Here is a 15,840-nt window from a genome sequence, read left to right on the forward strand (position 1 = left end):
ATACAAGGAAACAAGGTAACAACATGTGTAGACTTACATTTGACAAGAATAGATATATAATAACATATTATTGCACAGTTGTATATTTAACTACAATATCTATTAGGGGTGTCCTAATATATGTTAGGCCTTGTGGGTCTTTGGTTCATCTGGTTGACCTTTTTATTCATTAAGGGTGATTATTCTATTTATATGCTTCTATACAGGTATAGTTACAGACACTCTCTCCACTTCCACACACTTATATATTGAATGCAATGAACTGGCCAAAAAAGAAGCAAAACACACAGGAGTGAATTTGGCTAATAGCAAAAATATATTTTTGAAATTTCTATATGTAACTACACAGTGTCGTTATTGTGAATTTGTTTGGTCGTAACAATTGTGTAGTGAAAAATATGATATTGTAACAACCTTAATGTTTGTATATTTTAAGTCACTTAGATGTTTTGGTAATACAGAGGCATTTCACAGGGATGCAGTTATTACACTGGCATATTATAGCCAGATAGAGGGTGTGATGTGCGATGGTAAACACAAAAGAAAGTAATTCTTTATTACTATTACTAAACCCATTGATTCAGCCAAAACATGTTTTTATTCTTGGTTCACTGTTATCAGCCAGGTCGCAATGTACTGAGTGTCCTTCAACTCCCTTCCAAATCAATAGGTGGCGGTAATGCGCAGTTAATCTGTTTGCTAACAGTCTTATTTAAACAGGCAAGAAGAACTATAAAATAAACCCGTAGAAAACCAAGATTTTGTCAGTTCATTATCAGAGCTAACAAGTTATGTAAGTAACCGGCATGTAACACCAAATTACTCGGGATTGCGTTACATATGTCGGCTAACCAAAGCTAAGGTATTTGAGGTTATGCTGTCCGAGCCTCACGCTGTCCATCAAACGTCAAAGCTAACAGCAGTGGCACACAGCTAAAGTGGCCATGGCGTATCGCCTTTTGGCTTCACCTGCCCTCCGTTTCATAACTGAATCTAACGCCAACATAGAAATCGCAGCCTTTTCGAGCAACGCATTCAATGTAAGTCACTTTCACCAGTATTCATGACAAATCTGCCTCTACATGCAGTGGTGCAAATAATATTAATCGTGATAATCATGGCATATGTTCCAGTAACGCTGTTCTTCTGCTGATATCTACCTGAGGTTTTTCCTGCTTGAGGCCAAACACGTGTCGACGGTTATTTTTTAACACTGATTTAATGATGTTGATGTTTATTCAGAGTTCCCTCGATCCAACGTGTGTTCTCGAAACTATGGGAGCTGATAAAAGGTAAGTCGAGCATAATCCAGAGCAGAAGTGGCACACAGTCAGTGTACCCATAGATTTCAGTGCTGCTCATTTTCTTTTTCAGGTCCAGTCCGGGTGAACGTAGTGGGAGATACGATTCTGATGAGAGGAGCGATGATCCAGAATGGTATGAAAGAGGACAAGGTGGAGGTGTGGAGAGGGACTGTGGTCACCGTTGGGATGGTGAGAGACACCGAGAGCGCAGAGACAGTCCAGAGGTGACTGAATTGGAATACTCCTGTAAACTCACCTTTACACCTGTAGCAGAACAACACAAACGTCTTTGCTTCTAAATGTGATAATAACGGCATCTTTTTGTTTAACTGTGCACAACAGAGGGGCCGAAGACGGCGCAGCAGTGACAGATCCGAAGATGAATCGGATGGGGATTGTCAAGACCAGCACCACAAAAGGGAGCAGGAGGAGGAGAGCAAGACTATTATGCTGCGGGGTCTCCCTTCTAATGTCACAGAGGAGGATGTAAGTGGGCAAGTTCGGATCTGTAATCTGACGTGGAATCAGTCATACATGACATCTTTGTGACTTTAAATAATTGCAAATTGTAAAAATAAGGGCCAGCTTGGTCTGACGTGACTGTTTATCTGTCATCAAGCACCTCATCGTGGGAGGTTTTTGTGATATTCAGTTTGGCTTTTCTTTAAGTTCTCTTCGGGCAGTGTCAGCTTACTTCTTTTGTGCCATGACTAGTGCAGAAAGGAAGAGGCAGCTAAGTATTACTAAAAACTGAGAAATGGCGTAAAGTTTGATAATGTTGGCTTGATGTTATTGAAACTGATGGTGTACTTTTGTGAAAAACTTTTGTATTCTCTTCCTCCATTTTCCAGATCCGTTTAGCACTTGAGCAGCTGCAGGGACCCCAGCCTGTGGAAATTCGCTTGATGAGGAAAAGGAGAGGTGAGTGTCGCTGTTCAGAGGAGAGTCCCACATTCGCCTCTACCCTCTGTGTCTTCAGACCCACTTTCCCTCCTTCGTGTTACAGCTGTCAGACAGTCCTTTGTGTCACATAGATTGTCTGAATTTAATATGTTCGGTAGATGTGTAAGTCGTTTCATCACAATATGAATATTATATCGATTCTTTGCACAACGATGCAATATTTTCCGATAGCATTAAGTCTGCTATGATATGATTTTGTTTTGATTTAATTTAATTTAGTTCCTTTGGTTAATATGAGACAATATCATATTCCCAATATTCTTATTTGGCCATAGAATAAATATTTGTAAACATTTAACAAAAGTATAAATTTCATTTCAATAAAAAAATACTCTTATACAAAATTATCATTCTTCTTCTTGTTATTATTATTTGGCATAAATTAACCTGGCAGCTAGTGGACTTTTCCTTTACTTTACAAATTATATGTATTATACACATTTTCTTACTCGCCCTTGCTTTAAGGTGAATTTCAGCCTGAAAACACGTTTTTATTATTGAAACACCTCAGCTAATATTACCACAGCACGAGCTAGCAAATTAAAGGACTGCCAAGTCAGATGCTCTGCCGGGCTTGCTGTGTTTTCTGATCTCAGAACGACCCATCGTTGATCCAAAAGGAGTAAATATCCTCACTGTATTTTTCGTGGTTGCTTGCTATTATTTGCTTGGCACTTGCACAGTTGAATGTGACAGATGGACAAACGATGGCGTGGGCATGCTATGGGAATATCATGATAAAAGTTTATTTTATGATTATATGGATCTACAGTATATTCTCATATTGGATGGTTGATCACTGAATCGATATCTTGATCCAGATGGATGCATCATTACACCCCTAATGTCCAGGTGAGGAGGTAACCGTTTGTACTATACACCTGTACCATTTTTGTACAGACATTACATAGCATAAACAAAATATACCACCAAGCCTTTGACCTCGTATGCACCCCTCATGACTACAGTTTCAGTTTGAACTGGATTATACACACTCTTTGTGTGTTTGAATGCTGGACCAAGACATCCTAACTAACACGCCTCCCGTTTATATTTGAATACTGTCTCTAGGTATAAGCCGAGGTTTCGCCTTCGTGGAGTTTTATCGCTTGCAAGATTCCACCCGATGGATGGAGACCAACCAGGTTGCCTCAACAATCACTAAGTTTAGAAATATTCTTGGAGATTAGAGCCCCAATTAACTGGCACACGAGCGACTGATCAGTGAGAGTTGAGCTGTAATATACAGAACTTAAAACTGTTATTTATTTGAAGGGCTGAATCATAACCTTGGTCATACCAAGCAACGTAAATATTTTTAATATCACACATTTGGCTGATTAATTTTATTTTATAAGTGCACAGAAGCTTTTTCAGTCTCTTTGACTGCTTAGTTTAGTGTTGTGATTTGCACTGCACAAAGTTTTTTGCTCTTGGAAATATAATGAAATCTTTTACATGTTCCCTCCAGTTATTAACCAAGATACAATACAGAAAATATTTAAGCTGAATAAGCCTTTTGCCTGTGCTTATGAAGCGTATATTTCCTGTTCACAGAGTTGCCCGAGTAGTCCATAGCACATTTTGCTCCAGCTCAGTCACTTGGATATTGTCTCATCTCCGTTTAAAATCCGAAGGCTGGAATGAGACGGGGACGAGCTGGCAGCACTCCGTTCCCAAACACAAAGAACCTTTTTTTTATTCATATGAGAGCTCATTCCCTCGAACGCAGAACAGCAGCTTTCTCTCTGAACTTTCTGCCTCTGTTCCCTTCCACTCCCTGAGACACTCTCCCAAAGCAGCAAGTGCAAGCCACCCTTCTCCCGTTCCAGCTGCTCTCACTTACGGGGTGGGGTAGTGGCAGGACCTCATCTGCCTCTTTGGCTTAAACATGTCCGAATTTGAAATAATTGTTGGCGTTTGACTTCGCAGAACAAGCTGGTGATCCAGGGGAAAAGCGTCGCGCTGCACTACAGCAACAGGAGACAGAACGTTGAAAACTGGCTTTGCATTGCGGTGAGTCTAACTTCTAACTGGATCAAGTCACTTCACATTTTCCATTTGCGCACCCTAGCACCCTATCCTCCTGGTCAAAAAAAGGGAAATAAAAAACAAAGAAAGGGGATTAAGGGGTTAAAAAGTAAAAACAGAGAACACATAACTGTATCATTGTCATGCATTGGGGGAAAAACAGAGTTAAAATAAAACTTATTTCATATGGACTCAGTGTGCCAGTGTGAAAATGTTGTGTACCAGTATATATAAAAAAAATGTCAGTGTGCTTCATGAACTACACTGTGATCCCTGAATATTTCTAAGCTAAGTATAGCAGCAAAAACATTGTCATTGCTTCATCACAGTGTGGCGTGTATAATTTCCGGAAGAAACTGAAGTGTTTCAGGTGTGGAGCAACCAAAACTGGTGAGCTTTCCCTTCAGCTTCTGTTCTTCTTCTCTCCTACACGATTTCAGCTTGCATTAATGATAACATGCGTCACTCTGCTTTGTCACTGCTGAGTGTAGACAGGGAGTCTATGGGACCGAGTGGTTTAAATGCTGAGACTCAGCAGCGAGGAGATCACAACGGAGACAGTGGGTGCTTCAGTGGTTTTTCGCCACATCTTTAAATACCTCATTCTTCCTGTAAACATCTTCTATATTTATTCATAAATGTGTTTTTTTTTTTTTTTTTTTACAGCACTGATTTTGAGAAACATCGCCCCTCTGTCAACTGTGGATGGAATTTTGAACATGTTGGCCTCCTATGCCAACCTGTCAGCGGGGAACATCCGCCTCATCAAAGACAAGCAGACAGGACAGAACAGGGGCTTTGGCTTTGTTCAGCTCTCAACTCCATTGGTATGTTGCTTCTGCAGCCACTGTGTGGTCATGAGGTTAGTGTGTTTCATATGTTTAAACATGTGACAATTTAAGGCCTTTGCTTTCTTTGTTCAGGAGGCTTCTCAGCTGCTCACTGTTCTTCAGAGTCTTCAACCACCTCTAAAACTGGATGGAAAGACAATCGGTGTAGATTATGCCAAGAGCGCTAGGAAGTGAGTCTTTCAGCTTTCTATGAACACACAAATTTAGTGAATGACTGGATCTGCACTGTGTGAACTGTGTGATTTAATTACTATGCCTTGAAATAAATAGTTTTTTTCTTTTTCACTTTAAACAAATACATTGTGGTGTTTGATGTAGAAGGACTTGCACTGAGAAGTTATGTTGATGGTTAATTATATGTAATATTAAAAGTTAGGGTTAGTTATGGTTGATTCAGGTAACAGTAGATTGGAAACACAACTTGACCTGAAATACGTTTCAGTCAGAAGATTTTTTCTTTAATCTCCAACTCCTGCGTGTGCTACAAAATGACTGTTGGACTAATCAGTCTGTGTCCTGTCCAGAGACTCAGCGCAGCCTGATGGGTTCAGAGCCAGTGCTCTGTCTGTTGCCAGCACTGCCATCGCGGCTGCTCAGTGGTCATCCAGTCAGGTATCACATTGTTACTCGTGCTGTTTTGCGTTTCTAAGTAACTGGAATTTGTTACACTTAAAATTCCCCAAACTAAATGGTGTGACTTGAGGCCCGAACCCAGTACCCAGCCCCATAAAGAGGTGTGTCGGGATACTTTAGTCTTTACGGTGTATTTGAAAAATACTGCTTCAGTTATAAATGCAGCTTTCACCTGTTTTAATTGAGGCTCTTGTGTGCTGTTAACTGGCTTTGATCTCTTTCTCATTTTTTCCCTTACAGTCAGGTTCAGGTACCAGCTCTGAGTGTGTTGCTCTTCCAGAGGGCTATGCACAGCAAACACAGGTAAATTCACAGCCTACTTTATTGTGAGCTGCTTTAACAATGAAAATAATAATAACTTTTTAACTCTGATGCAGGGACAGAATTATCAAGTATGGCAGCAGCCTGACGGATCGGCTTCTGTCATCAGGGATGGATTACTGGGAGGTAATAACAGCTGTCAATGGCTCGGAGATATTTTTTTTTGACAGATATTTATACTACAGATGAGATTGCTGCTTTTATCATTGCCAAATGTCTCTAGCTGCTCCAGACGTGAAGACATTGATGTCTGCAGCCACAGGTGTTGTCATATCCCAGGCAGCTCAGCTTTACCAGCCTGTCACTATCAACCAGCCTGCCATACAGGTAGAAACACAGTGTATTAACATCACATCTGTGTACTGCGAACACAACTGCAAATTTAAAAAGTACCACTCTGGTGTTGTGCGTTGGATGCTAATGGAGATTCCTCCCCCACCCCATTCAGTCACATCAAGCAGTGAGGCCTGTTGCTGCAGCACAACAGACTCCTAGTGTCTGTGCTGCCTCTCTGGTAGCACCAGCTGCTTTGCCTGTCAGTGCTCCCCCGCCTGCTCACACAATGGGTGAGATTAGCTGCACAATGACTCCAATTGTATGCATGTAAACAGAGCAATCTAAGATCAGTTTTATGTGATTTTTAAAAACACATTTTCTATCATATGTTCTTTCATTGTATCTGTAGTTGCCCCTGACTCCTCCACATACCAGTATGATGAGGCTTCAGGTTACTATTGTGATCCACAGACTGGCCTGTACTATGATCCCAGCAGCCAAGTATGTGTCCTGTCATTTCACTGTATGTACAGAATGTACTGTCAAATATTACGTCATTTACGTTATCCAGAACTGTTTACACAGTTTTTCCTCTTATGCTTGTCAACAATAGTACTACTACAACTCCGAGACTCAGCGGTACTTCTACTGGGACAGTGAAAAGCAGACATACGTCCCAGCTGAATCAGACACAAGTGCAGAGCAAGCGTCCAAAGAGATCAAAGACAAAAAAGAGAAGCCCAAAAGCAAGTCTGCTCAGCAGGTAAATACAACTTTTTTTAAAAAAAAAAACTTTATATATAGTTAAAAAATAACACTTTTGTATATTATAGTTTTTTTCTGTATGGCATTTAAATGACATTGATACTCAACACAACTGCAGATAGCAAAGGACATGGCACGCTGGGCGAAAAGCTTCAATAAGCAGAAAGAAAGTCTGAAGAGCAGTTTCCAAAACTCGGACCCATCAAAGGGGGAGGACAGCAAAGAGTCTGCAGCTGCTGATGCAGGTTTCTCTCTCTTTGAGAAAAAGGTATGTAGCAGTCACAGGTCAAAGCTCGTTTTGAATGGGTTAGTTTTGTGGCAGACCTGAAACAGTGTGAGTACAGACTGAGACGGGGATAACTCGCAAGTCACATCCATCTCTCTCATTCAGATATGACATTGTGAAGGTGGCTAACATCATGAATGACTGTGACTTTATCACCAGCCTCTTGCATGTGTTGATTAGATTTTTTTGTTTGTTTGTTTGTTTCCTTTTAGCAAATGGGAGGCTTTGACACGCCATCCCACGTGAGCAGACAGTTCACGATCACAGAGCGAGACACTTCACCCAAGGTTGGCTTGTGCCTTTGCCTTCACGTCCCCACTCTACAATTATTAATAAGAATAAATCCCGTAACACTTCACATTTATTGGATTTCATATCCCAGAGTGCTGTGGTTGCTGGTCACAACGGAGACTGTGACGCAGAGGACTGCGGCTCAGATAGAGCCGTGTATGAAGAGGGGAAAATAACAGACTGGAAGAAGATGGTTTGCCTGCTGTGTCGACGGCAGTTCCCCAACAAAGAGGCTCTGCTGCGTCACCAGCAGCTCTCTGACCTCCACAAGGTGAGGATGGTCTAACGGCGGGTGTTTAATCTGATGAATATTCTGAGCGCTGCCATCTGTTCAATGCATAAAGCTTCAATGCAAATTGAAAAGGAGATTATTGAACTTATACTGTCTTTAATATATACTGATATTTACTTTGCTCACAATTTGTTAATTAAAGCTTCTTTTAAGTTTGGGTTTGTTTTGTTTTTTTTTTTGTTTTTTTAGCAAAACTTGGAAATTCAGAGAAGATCAAAACTCACAGAAGCTGAGCTGGAGGAGCTAGAGAGGAAAGAAACTGAGGTATTTGGCTTAAAAAATTATATCCATCAGTCATTTTTGTAATAAGGGGCAGATTGAATTAAGTTCATGGTCACTTTTAACAGCTGAAATATAGAGACAGAGCTGCAGAGAGAAGGGAGAAGTATGGTGTTCCTGAACCTCCTGCGCCTAAGAAGAAATTCTATCAACCACCAGACCCAACAGTGTAAGTGTTGTAGTTTCATCTGTGATATTTCACTAGTGGACCCTTGTGATCCTGATCAAATGCTCAATTTTTACATTTTTAACATCTCCTGCCATTCACCTACCACAGGAACTATGAACAGCCCACCAAAGATGGCCTACCAAGTGATAATATTGGGAGTAAAATGTTGCAAGCAATGGGCTGGCAGGAAGGCAAAGGTCTGGGGCGCCATCAGCAGGGCATCACCGCTCCCATCTCAGTGAGCAGGCAAACCACAGCTCTTCTTACATTTTCTTAAAATGAACACTCTCATATTCTTTCCAGTTTATAACAGATGGAATATCCACTCCAATGTGTTCTTTTCCACTCGCAAAGCAATTAAGACTGCTACCTGAGGGCGACCTGTGTCCAATCTGTCTCCTCTAATGACCGTCTCTGCTTCTCCCCACAGGCTTCATTAAGGGCCAAGGGCACGGGCTTGGGTGTTAAGGGAAGCTCATATGGACTTTCAGCATCTGACACCTACAAGGATGCTGTTCGCAAGGCCATGTTCTCACGCTTCACCGAGATGGAGTGAAATGGGGAGAGGAAAGTAATCAGACAGAACTGGAAAATATTGATTTTTTTTTTCTTTTTTTTTTTTTGGTGATCAAACGATCTTGAAAAGAATCCACCTGCACAAACAGTTTCTATCTTCTTTATGTATATAAAATGTAGTTTTGTTTTGTATATGTTGTCATCCTCAGTGTTTTCGCATCAGTGAACATGTAAATGTTGTATAGTGTTTATACATAAAAGTATATGTGGACCTGCTGAGGTTTTGTTTCTGTGAAAATCCAAAGAATCAGTGTGATGATTAAACCCGACCTTTGAGCCCAACGATACTCGCCTGCAGTGTGTTGTCTCCTGTTACAAGAAACATCTTGTAGAAAAGCTTGGTGTCTAACTGATGTACAGGCTGCTTTCAAAAGAAAGAAATATTTTACATTTTATATGCGTGTGTTGTACAAGTTTATTTTTCAAAATCTTGAATGATATGGGAGAGTCAGTTTTTCAGTTTCAGTTTTTTTTTTTTGTGCTCTGTTTTATCTACAGGCTCGTATCTCTCTTTCAGGATGTATGCCACAGTTTTGATCTGACTTTTCACAAGAAGCCTGTTATCTTCAGCGTCTACATGTAGCCCTCTTTGGCTGCCTTCATTTCCCTTTACCTTTAATGGCTCTCACTTCAGCATTTTTAAAGATGACTCACAGAATCTTTGTTGTATTTGTTTGGGTCATTCTATGTCTCTGCTCTGTCCTGCAAGAAGAGGTTTTAAAGCCTACAGATTGTGGTCCATTGTGGGACCATAAAGATACAGTATAGTAACTAATGTCACTTTTAAAGGTCATGTGCCGCTCCGTAATGATAAATACCCAGAGTGTAGCTGTTTAGTCGTTAATTCCTTGGAAGAATTTCACAGTGTTTATGTGGTAAGATCTCATGAAGGTAAATTTGAAGTAATTTGAGTGTCAGATTTATGTGAACAGGATTTATTATAGGATGAATCTTACAATGTTCATATGTGGTGTGCAGATATCCCTGTTGTATTTTGGGGTGTTCTAAGACAAAACTTCACTCTCATTCTCATCACTAGGGGGCAGTGTCACTTTAGAAGGTATTTAATCAAACAGTGACTATTCAGCAGGATACAATGATAAAAATGTCACAAAAATCTATTAAAATTGTCCTAAAGCATATAAAAATTTAAATGACAATAATTAGTAATAAATAATAATAATTTCTCACCTTTTTATTGTACATTAATGATTAAAATATGACATCTATATTAATGCTGCACCTTGTGAGATCAAATGTTTTTTCCATCTCGCTCGATCATGATTGGAGTTCGGTTTTCTTTTCTTTTTTTTTGTTATCTGGGCCGCTGCTTACAGCAGCACTGCTTGTCCCACAATGACACTGTGTAATGTCCTCATTGCTGCACAGGGTGGGGTGGAGTGGGAAGGATTAATACCACTGCTGTTGGGTCATAACAGAACTGTCACAATGGTGTTGCAGCTAAGGGTTCATTTGAATCATTTTCATTTGTTTTCCTGAAGACGTACACTCATCCTTATGCATCCAGACAGGATTTCATGTATCACATCAGGTGGCATGGAAAGGAAGGATGCCAGCTCTTACCCAACGGTGCACATTAACTAACCCTGTAGTGACAGAATGACTGCAGCACAAAGTGAACTGTGCTCATCGTCTCACAGGGACACTTGAAATCCTACTCAGTTTTCACATGGCACTGGCTCAGCTTCCAAGAATCTGTGTCAGTTGAATAAGCCATTTTGCATAACACAATCAATCTGTGCTGAATAAAATTGTCAGCACATTAGGATGACATATGTACAGACTGTCCCAAATGTATAGAGGGTGTAATAGGAATAGAATTTCAGAAAATGCACTCTGTTTATATCATAGGAACAACCTGAGCCTTTAACTTCATGTACACGTCAGTGCTGATTGGTGAAGAGACTTTACATTCAGCTTTTGTCATGTATAGCTGTGCCACATTGGAGCAGCTTGTGTAACATAAAATATCAATGTTTCTTCACCAACTACCACTCTCACCTTTGTACCAGGATGCACAGAAGAAAAAATGGTTCCCTTCAGCGAAACTCAAACTTGCAGGAAAATCTCAAAAGGATGAAGTTTCACGGTAAGTTTAAATATGGTTTTCTGTGCAGCCAAGGGAAAGTGTGGCCCTTCTTGGCGGTACGGTGGTGCTGTGGTTAGAGCTGTCACCTCATAGCAAGAGAGTTCCCGGTTCTATGTGGAGTTTGCATGTTCTCCTTCTCGCCTGTGTGGGTTTTCTCTGGGTACTCCGGCTTCTTCCCACAATCCCAAAAAGCATGCACATTAGGTTATTTGGCTACTCTACATTGCCCCTAGGTGTGAGTGGTTGTCTGTCTTTGTGTGTCAGCCCTGCAATTGACTTGTGACCAGTCCAGGCTGGGTAGTACCCTGCCTCTTGCCCATTGTCAGCTGGGATAGGCTCCAGCCCCCCTGCGACCCTGATGGATAAGCGGTATAGAGGATGGATGGATGTCCCCCTTCTTTGACCCTGAAATCAAGCCTGATGTAGGGGAAGCATAAAATGTGGAAACAAATAGGATGATAACATTTTGTTATGGCATTAGATATATGACATGGAAAATGGAAGTTAAAAACAAGAACTTAGCTACATCATAAGGCAAACTGCAGGAAAATAAAAGGAAGTTACTGCATAATATTGAATAACATGACTTATGTAAGTATGAGAACAAGACCGTCTGACACAGTCCCTAACACAGCATTTTATTAGATTTGTATCTCTTATGTATATCTCTTAAGTCTTCTCCAGCACATGACTCAGGCTTTAATTCAGCCTTTCCATTCATTTGTTGCCATTATGAGCCGAATCTTTGTGGCGGCCTGCTGATCCTGCTCAGTCTATGATAAGGAGATGTCGCCAGACTCTTCAAATTTGTGACACAACTGAGCTATTTTCTTTTGAGACAGTAATTTATGTCCACGTGGAAAAACTCTATTGACGTACACAAGCAGGTTCTGCAAATTAAGTCAGTTTAAACAAAGAAGCTTTGCATACTGCCGGGAGGAATTTGATGAAGCTGATCTCAAGGACATGCTGTACAATGTTGTGTTTTTCCATATCTGAAATGCTTGTGTTCCTTTCCTCAGGGATCTAAAAGGAAATACATCTAAGACTGTACGTGGAACAAATGCATGACAAACAGAAGAACCCACACCGATAATACACTTGTCTCATGAAGACAAGTCGTTTAAAGCGTTGGCCAGCTGTCCAAACAGAAGAAAATTGAATCTAATAACTGAGGAACATATGATCCACGCATTCATTTAGAAAGAATTTAGACATATTATTGAATCTTAGCATTCATAAAATGAGTATTATTTACTTATTATTCCAAAATGTTTTGAATATTTTTCCCGTGAGGTCCTTCAAACAACTTAAAGATAATATCTCTTTTGAGATTTTGAGTCTGAATCTTATTAGCCAATACAGGGTGTATATAATTCTAAGATTTCTGTGGGGATTTTGATAATTAAGCCTGGCATATTGCAAAGAAAATCAAAATGCAATCAGTTTTCATAAGACCAATTATTTCTACTAATAATATGTTTTCTTAACCTGAGTATTGTTTAAACGATCAACCCATTTCCATTTAGGTTTAAATGTTGCAGGACAGACAGCTCGACAGCAATCCGTACGATCGATAAAATTGTGTAGAGCACACAAAGTTCATACAGATTTAATTTGTGTAGCAAAGGACTTTCGTTTGAGACTTAGCTTGTTACATGAACCCTTCATTATTCATGCAGGTGACTCAGGTTTGTGATGCATGCAGTGGTTCCCCAAAGCCATACCAAGCAGCTGGCAAAGGGATGAAATCTGGTGGGTTGTGTGGTAAAAACTTGGTGAGCTTCAGGAGAAGTTGCCAGACTAAGACTCCCCTTAAAGTTTGCTTCAGTGGAGTCATTCACTGAGTGCAACGTGAGCAGAACATAATTATTCTGTCTTGATTGAAAAGCACATAACATAACGCATCTGACTACGGATCAGAAGATTCTAGCTTGGACCCCTAGCTGGCTCGTGAATTTTTGGGGACAGCTGTGGCCTACAGGTTGGAGATGTGGCTTGTGATCCGAAGGTCGCCAGTTTGATTCCCCCACTGGGTGGGCAGGAAAAGTGATTAATAATGTACAGTGCTGTTATGCTGATGCTAGCATGGCTAAAATTACATATGAAGTTAAATTACGTTGTATTTCTGTGTGTATCTTTTTTTTTAAATGAACTTCATGATAGACTCAAAACAACAGCTGAAGTTCTTCATTCTTCATGCTGAAATGTAAAAGTTTTATTTTCTCCATATGTGAGACAGAAATTATTTACACTTCAAACCAACTAAACTACAAAGGTATTTAGGGGGAAATTTATCCTCACATATTTTTCTCAATCTATACTGCTTATACACATGGGCCTCGATGTCTCCGCTCACTCCTGGACTAGCCAGGCTGCTCCTTCAGGGAATTCCTCCCACAGAGAAGAATAATGCTCAGGACTTCTCTCTGTCCTGCAGAGCTGTGTGTGTGTGTGTGTGTGTGTGTGTGTGTGTGTGTGTGTGTGTGTGTGTGTGTATCTGTGTGTCCACGCAGGCTACAGTTCAGGCTCTTTGATGGCAAAAAGGATGATGGGCAGGTGGCCCAAGTATGTGTTTATGTGTGTAGGAGAGGGGACACTTTGTGAACTCCTTCTGTAAAAACTTTCTCAGCTGATTGAAGTCTGGAGAGAATAACAAACAGCTTTCCCCTGGTATGACAGATGTCTCCTTTTGATAAATACTTCAGAAACTCCCTGATTACTCCAGCTTACTGCGTCATTGTGTAATATGTACAGTTGTTGACAATATGATGGTTTGTTTTCAACTGATGTGTCCTGTTGGCGTTGAAGTTAAAATTAAAGTATCTTCTGTAATATAGAAATATAACAGCTTGTGTGTCAAAAGATCCATGTTCAGACCTGTGAACAAACTCCATCCACTGATGAGGACTCTGCTACACGGTTGAAAGGACGAGAGAACTGTCATGATTAAGTCAAAGGTAACTCGGACAAAAAAACAAAACAAAACAAACAACAACATAAATGTGAAAATCACAGCAACAGAGCACATCCATCTTCAACACAGCTGAGCAAACTCCATCCATTGATGAAGACCATGCTATACAGTTGGATACTCTGGAAAAAGCTAAAAAGCTATATATTTGCGTATTTTTGATGGATAAATTAAGACATTCCTCTACAAAAAAAATATTTTATTGCTGGGGAGTGGATTTAATTTGACTACTTGTTTTTTTTATGTGCATTGCAAACTGGGGGGAATATGTTTTATAAAGGTGAAAATATGTTCATTTTGTAGAAAATCAAAATATTTATAAAATCCAATTAAATCTTGACATATTTGATATGGATCTGGAACTGAGCAGGCATGCAGTTTGCTTCAACACCTACAAACTGACTCACGCCTGTAGCTCCCCACGGGCACAATGTCAAGTATTGTCAGTGTTGGCTGATGTCACACAGTGTATGAGTCACTGCCACACTCGACTCACAGGGCTTTAATAAACCTTCAGTAGGCTTCCTATAGTCTTATATAAAGCTCAGTCTCACCGAAACCGGCCCTCAAGTAACTGCGTAAACACGTCATTTCCACAGCATGTTATTCCCCACTCATCCATGAGTGGACCATTTCCATCTTCTTTGGATAATCACACAGTGATCGTCATATCTTCCCCGAGTGATGAATGCACAGGGAGATTGACCTTAATTGAGTTTGATTGCAGCATCTTCCAGCAGGGCTCAGCAAAATAAACTGAATGGGTTTAGTGGTCTGTGACAAGATCCTTTCTTCTTGTTTCTCCCAATTATGTGCACGGCGGGGGCTGTAGGGCTGTGGAGGATGACCAGGAGGCCACAAATCAAGGTTCGTGGAAGCTCCTTAGAAAAGACCCTCAGTTACAAACACAAGGTTATTTTAGATTTGATCTCACTGAAGACAATCAAGTGAAGATCAGGCAGCTGATTTTTGTTGGGGTGCAAGAGTGTTAAGAAGAGAAGAGGATATTTGTGCTCTTAAAAAATAAAAGGGCCAGTTGTATTTTTTTTTAAACTTGCCTTTGAAAACTCTAAATCCACTTATGTATTTCCCACAAAGTTATAAACCCTTATGTTGTTATGCAGGTTTGCCTGACTTCTCAGAAGTCACGGGCTCCCATTGTTTTCAGAAATCCATTCAAAGCCGTTCAGAAGGCTGTACTGCTTTGTTGATGAAATACATCAGGCCCAACAGTGTGCAGTTTGTACAAAAATGACTTCATATTTCTTCTGTGAGTCCTCACTGCCACATTCTCTCGGTGAGAACAAGCCAAAACGAAACTGCTTTTGATGAACAAATCAACGTGAGTTTTTGAATGAGATGTCAAAAATAACCATAACAACAGTATGCCAGAACTAGATTAGAATATAAATGTGAAAGTAGCGTTGTTATCAAATATGGAGCAAGGTCCCAATTAAATGTACATTTATTACTTCATTTTTTGGTCTTATTTTTTGTTTGTCAGTTGATTGTTGGGTTCGTTAGAGTATGACTTTAGTGGAGTAACTCAGAAAAGTTCATGCACTCCATAGGATGAATTTTATACTGTTTACACTGATGTTTACATCACCTACTGTATTTTTTTATATTCTACTGTTTTTATATTACATAGCATTGTTTATATTTATATTTATTTGTTAGGCAATTGGGCTTATACTGGGACCGGGGAAACTAATTTCG

General features: G+C 40.1%; 1 protein-coding gene across 3 annotated transcripts; it reads left to right on the plus strand.

Annotated features, from left to right (window-relative positions):
* Positions 1-457: 457 nt before the first annotated feature.
* On the plus strand, positions 458-9,319 carry LOC124056429 (RNA-binding protein 5-B-like). Of its 3 annotated transcripts, none has more exons than XM_046383846.1 (25): positions 458-1,040; positions 1,243-1,292; positions 1,375-1,528; positions 1,647-1,790; positions 2,156-2,225; positions 3,339-3,412; positions 4,200-4,283; positions 4,628-4,688; positions 4,790-4,858; positions 4,965-5,125; positions 5,222-5,319; positions 5,674-5,761; positions 6,023-6,085; positions 6,160-6,229; positions 6,327-6,430; positions 6,552-6,669; positions 6,789-6,880; positions 6,993-7,142; positions 7,263-7,412; positions 7,643-7,717; positions 7,813-7,992; positions 8,203-8,277; positions 8,361-8,461; positions 8,570-8,707; positions 8,892-9,034. In XM_046383846.1, the coding sequence occupies exons 1-25, from the start codon at positions 945-947 to the stop codon at positions 8,899-8,901; spliced, it is 2,475 nt and encodes an 824-aa protein (XP_046239802.1). In that variant the 5' UTR covers positions 458-944; the 3' UTR covers positions 8,902-9,034. The 3 variants fall into 3 exon arrangements, with proteins under 3 accessions (XP_046239802.1, XP_046239801.1, XP_046239799.1); XM_046383845.1 differs by having other exon boundaries at positions 465-1,040; positions 6,166-6,229; positions 8,570-8,699; positions 8,892-9,319; XM_046383843.1 differs by having other exon boundaries at positions 467-1,040; positions 8,570-8,699; positions 8,892-9,319.
* Positions 9,320-15,840: the final 6,521 nt, after the last annotated feature.

The sequence above is a fragment of the Scatophagus argus genome, chromosome 3 (genome assembly GCF_020382885.2).
Source record: "Scatophagus argus isolate fScaArg1 chromosome 3, fScaArg1.pri, whole genome shotgun sequence".
Taxonomy (NCBI): Eukaryota; Metazoa; Chordata; class Actinopteri; family Scatophagidae; genus Scatophagus; species Scatophagus argus.

What these genes read in the sequence shown, in the direction of transcription:
- LOC124056429 (XM_046383843.1), top strand. Translation starts at nt 945, where the DNA reads ATGGCGTATCGCCTTTTGGCTTCACCTGCCCTCCGTTTCATAACTGAA. An exon ending in TCAACCAGCCTGCCATACAG is followed by an intron (nt 6,431 to 6,551) that starts GTAGAAACACAG and finishes CACCCCATTCAG; the next exon opens with TCACATCAAGCAGTGAGGCC. An exon ending in AAAGCAAGTCTGCTCAGCAG is followed by an intron (nt 7,143 to 7,262) that starts GTAAATACAACT and finishes ACACAACTGCAG; the next exon opens with ATAGCAAAGGACATGGCACG.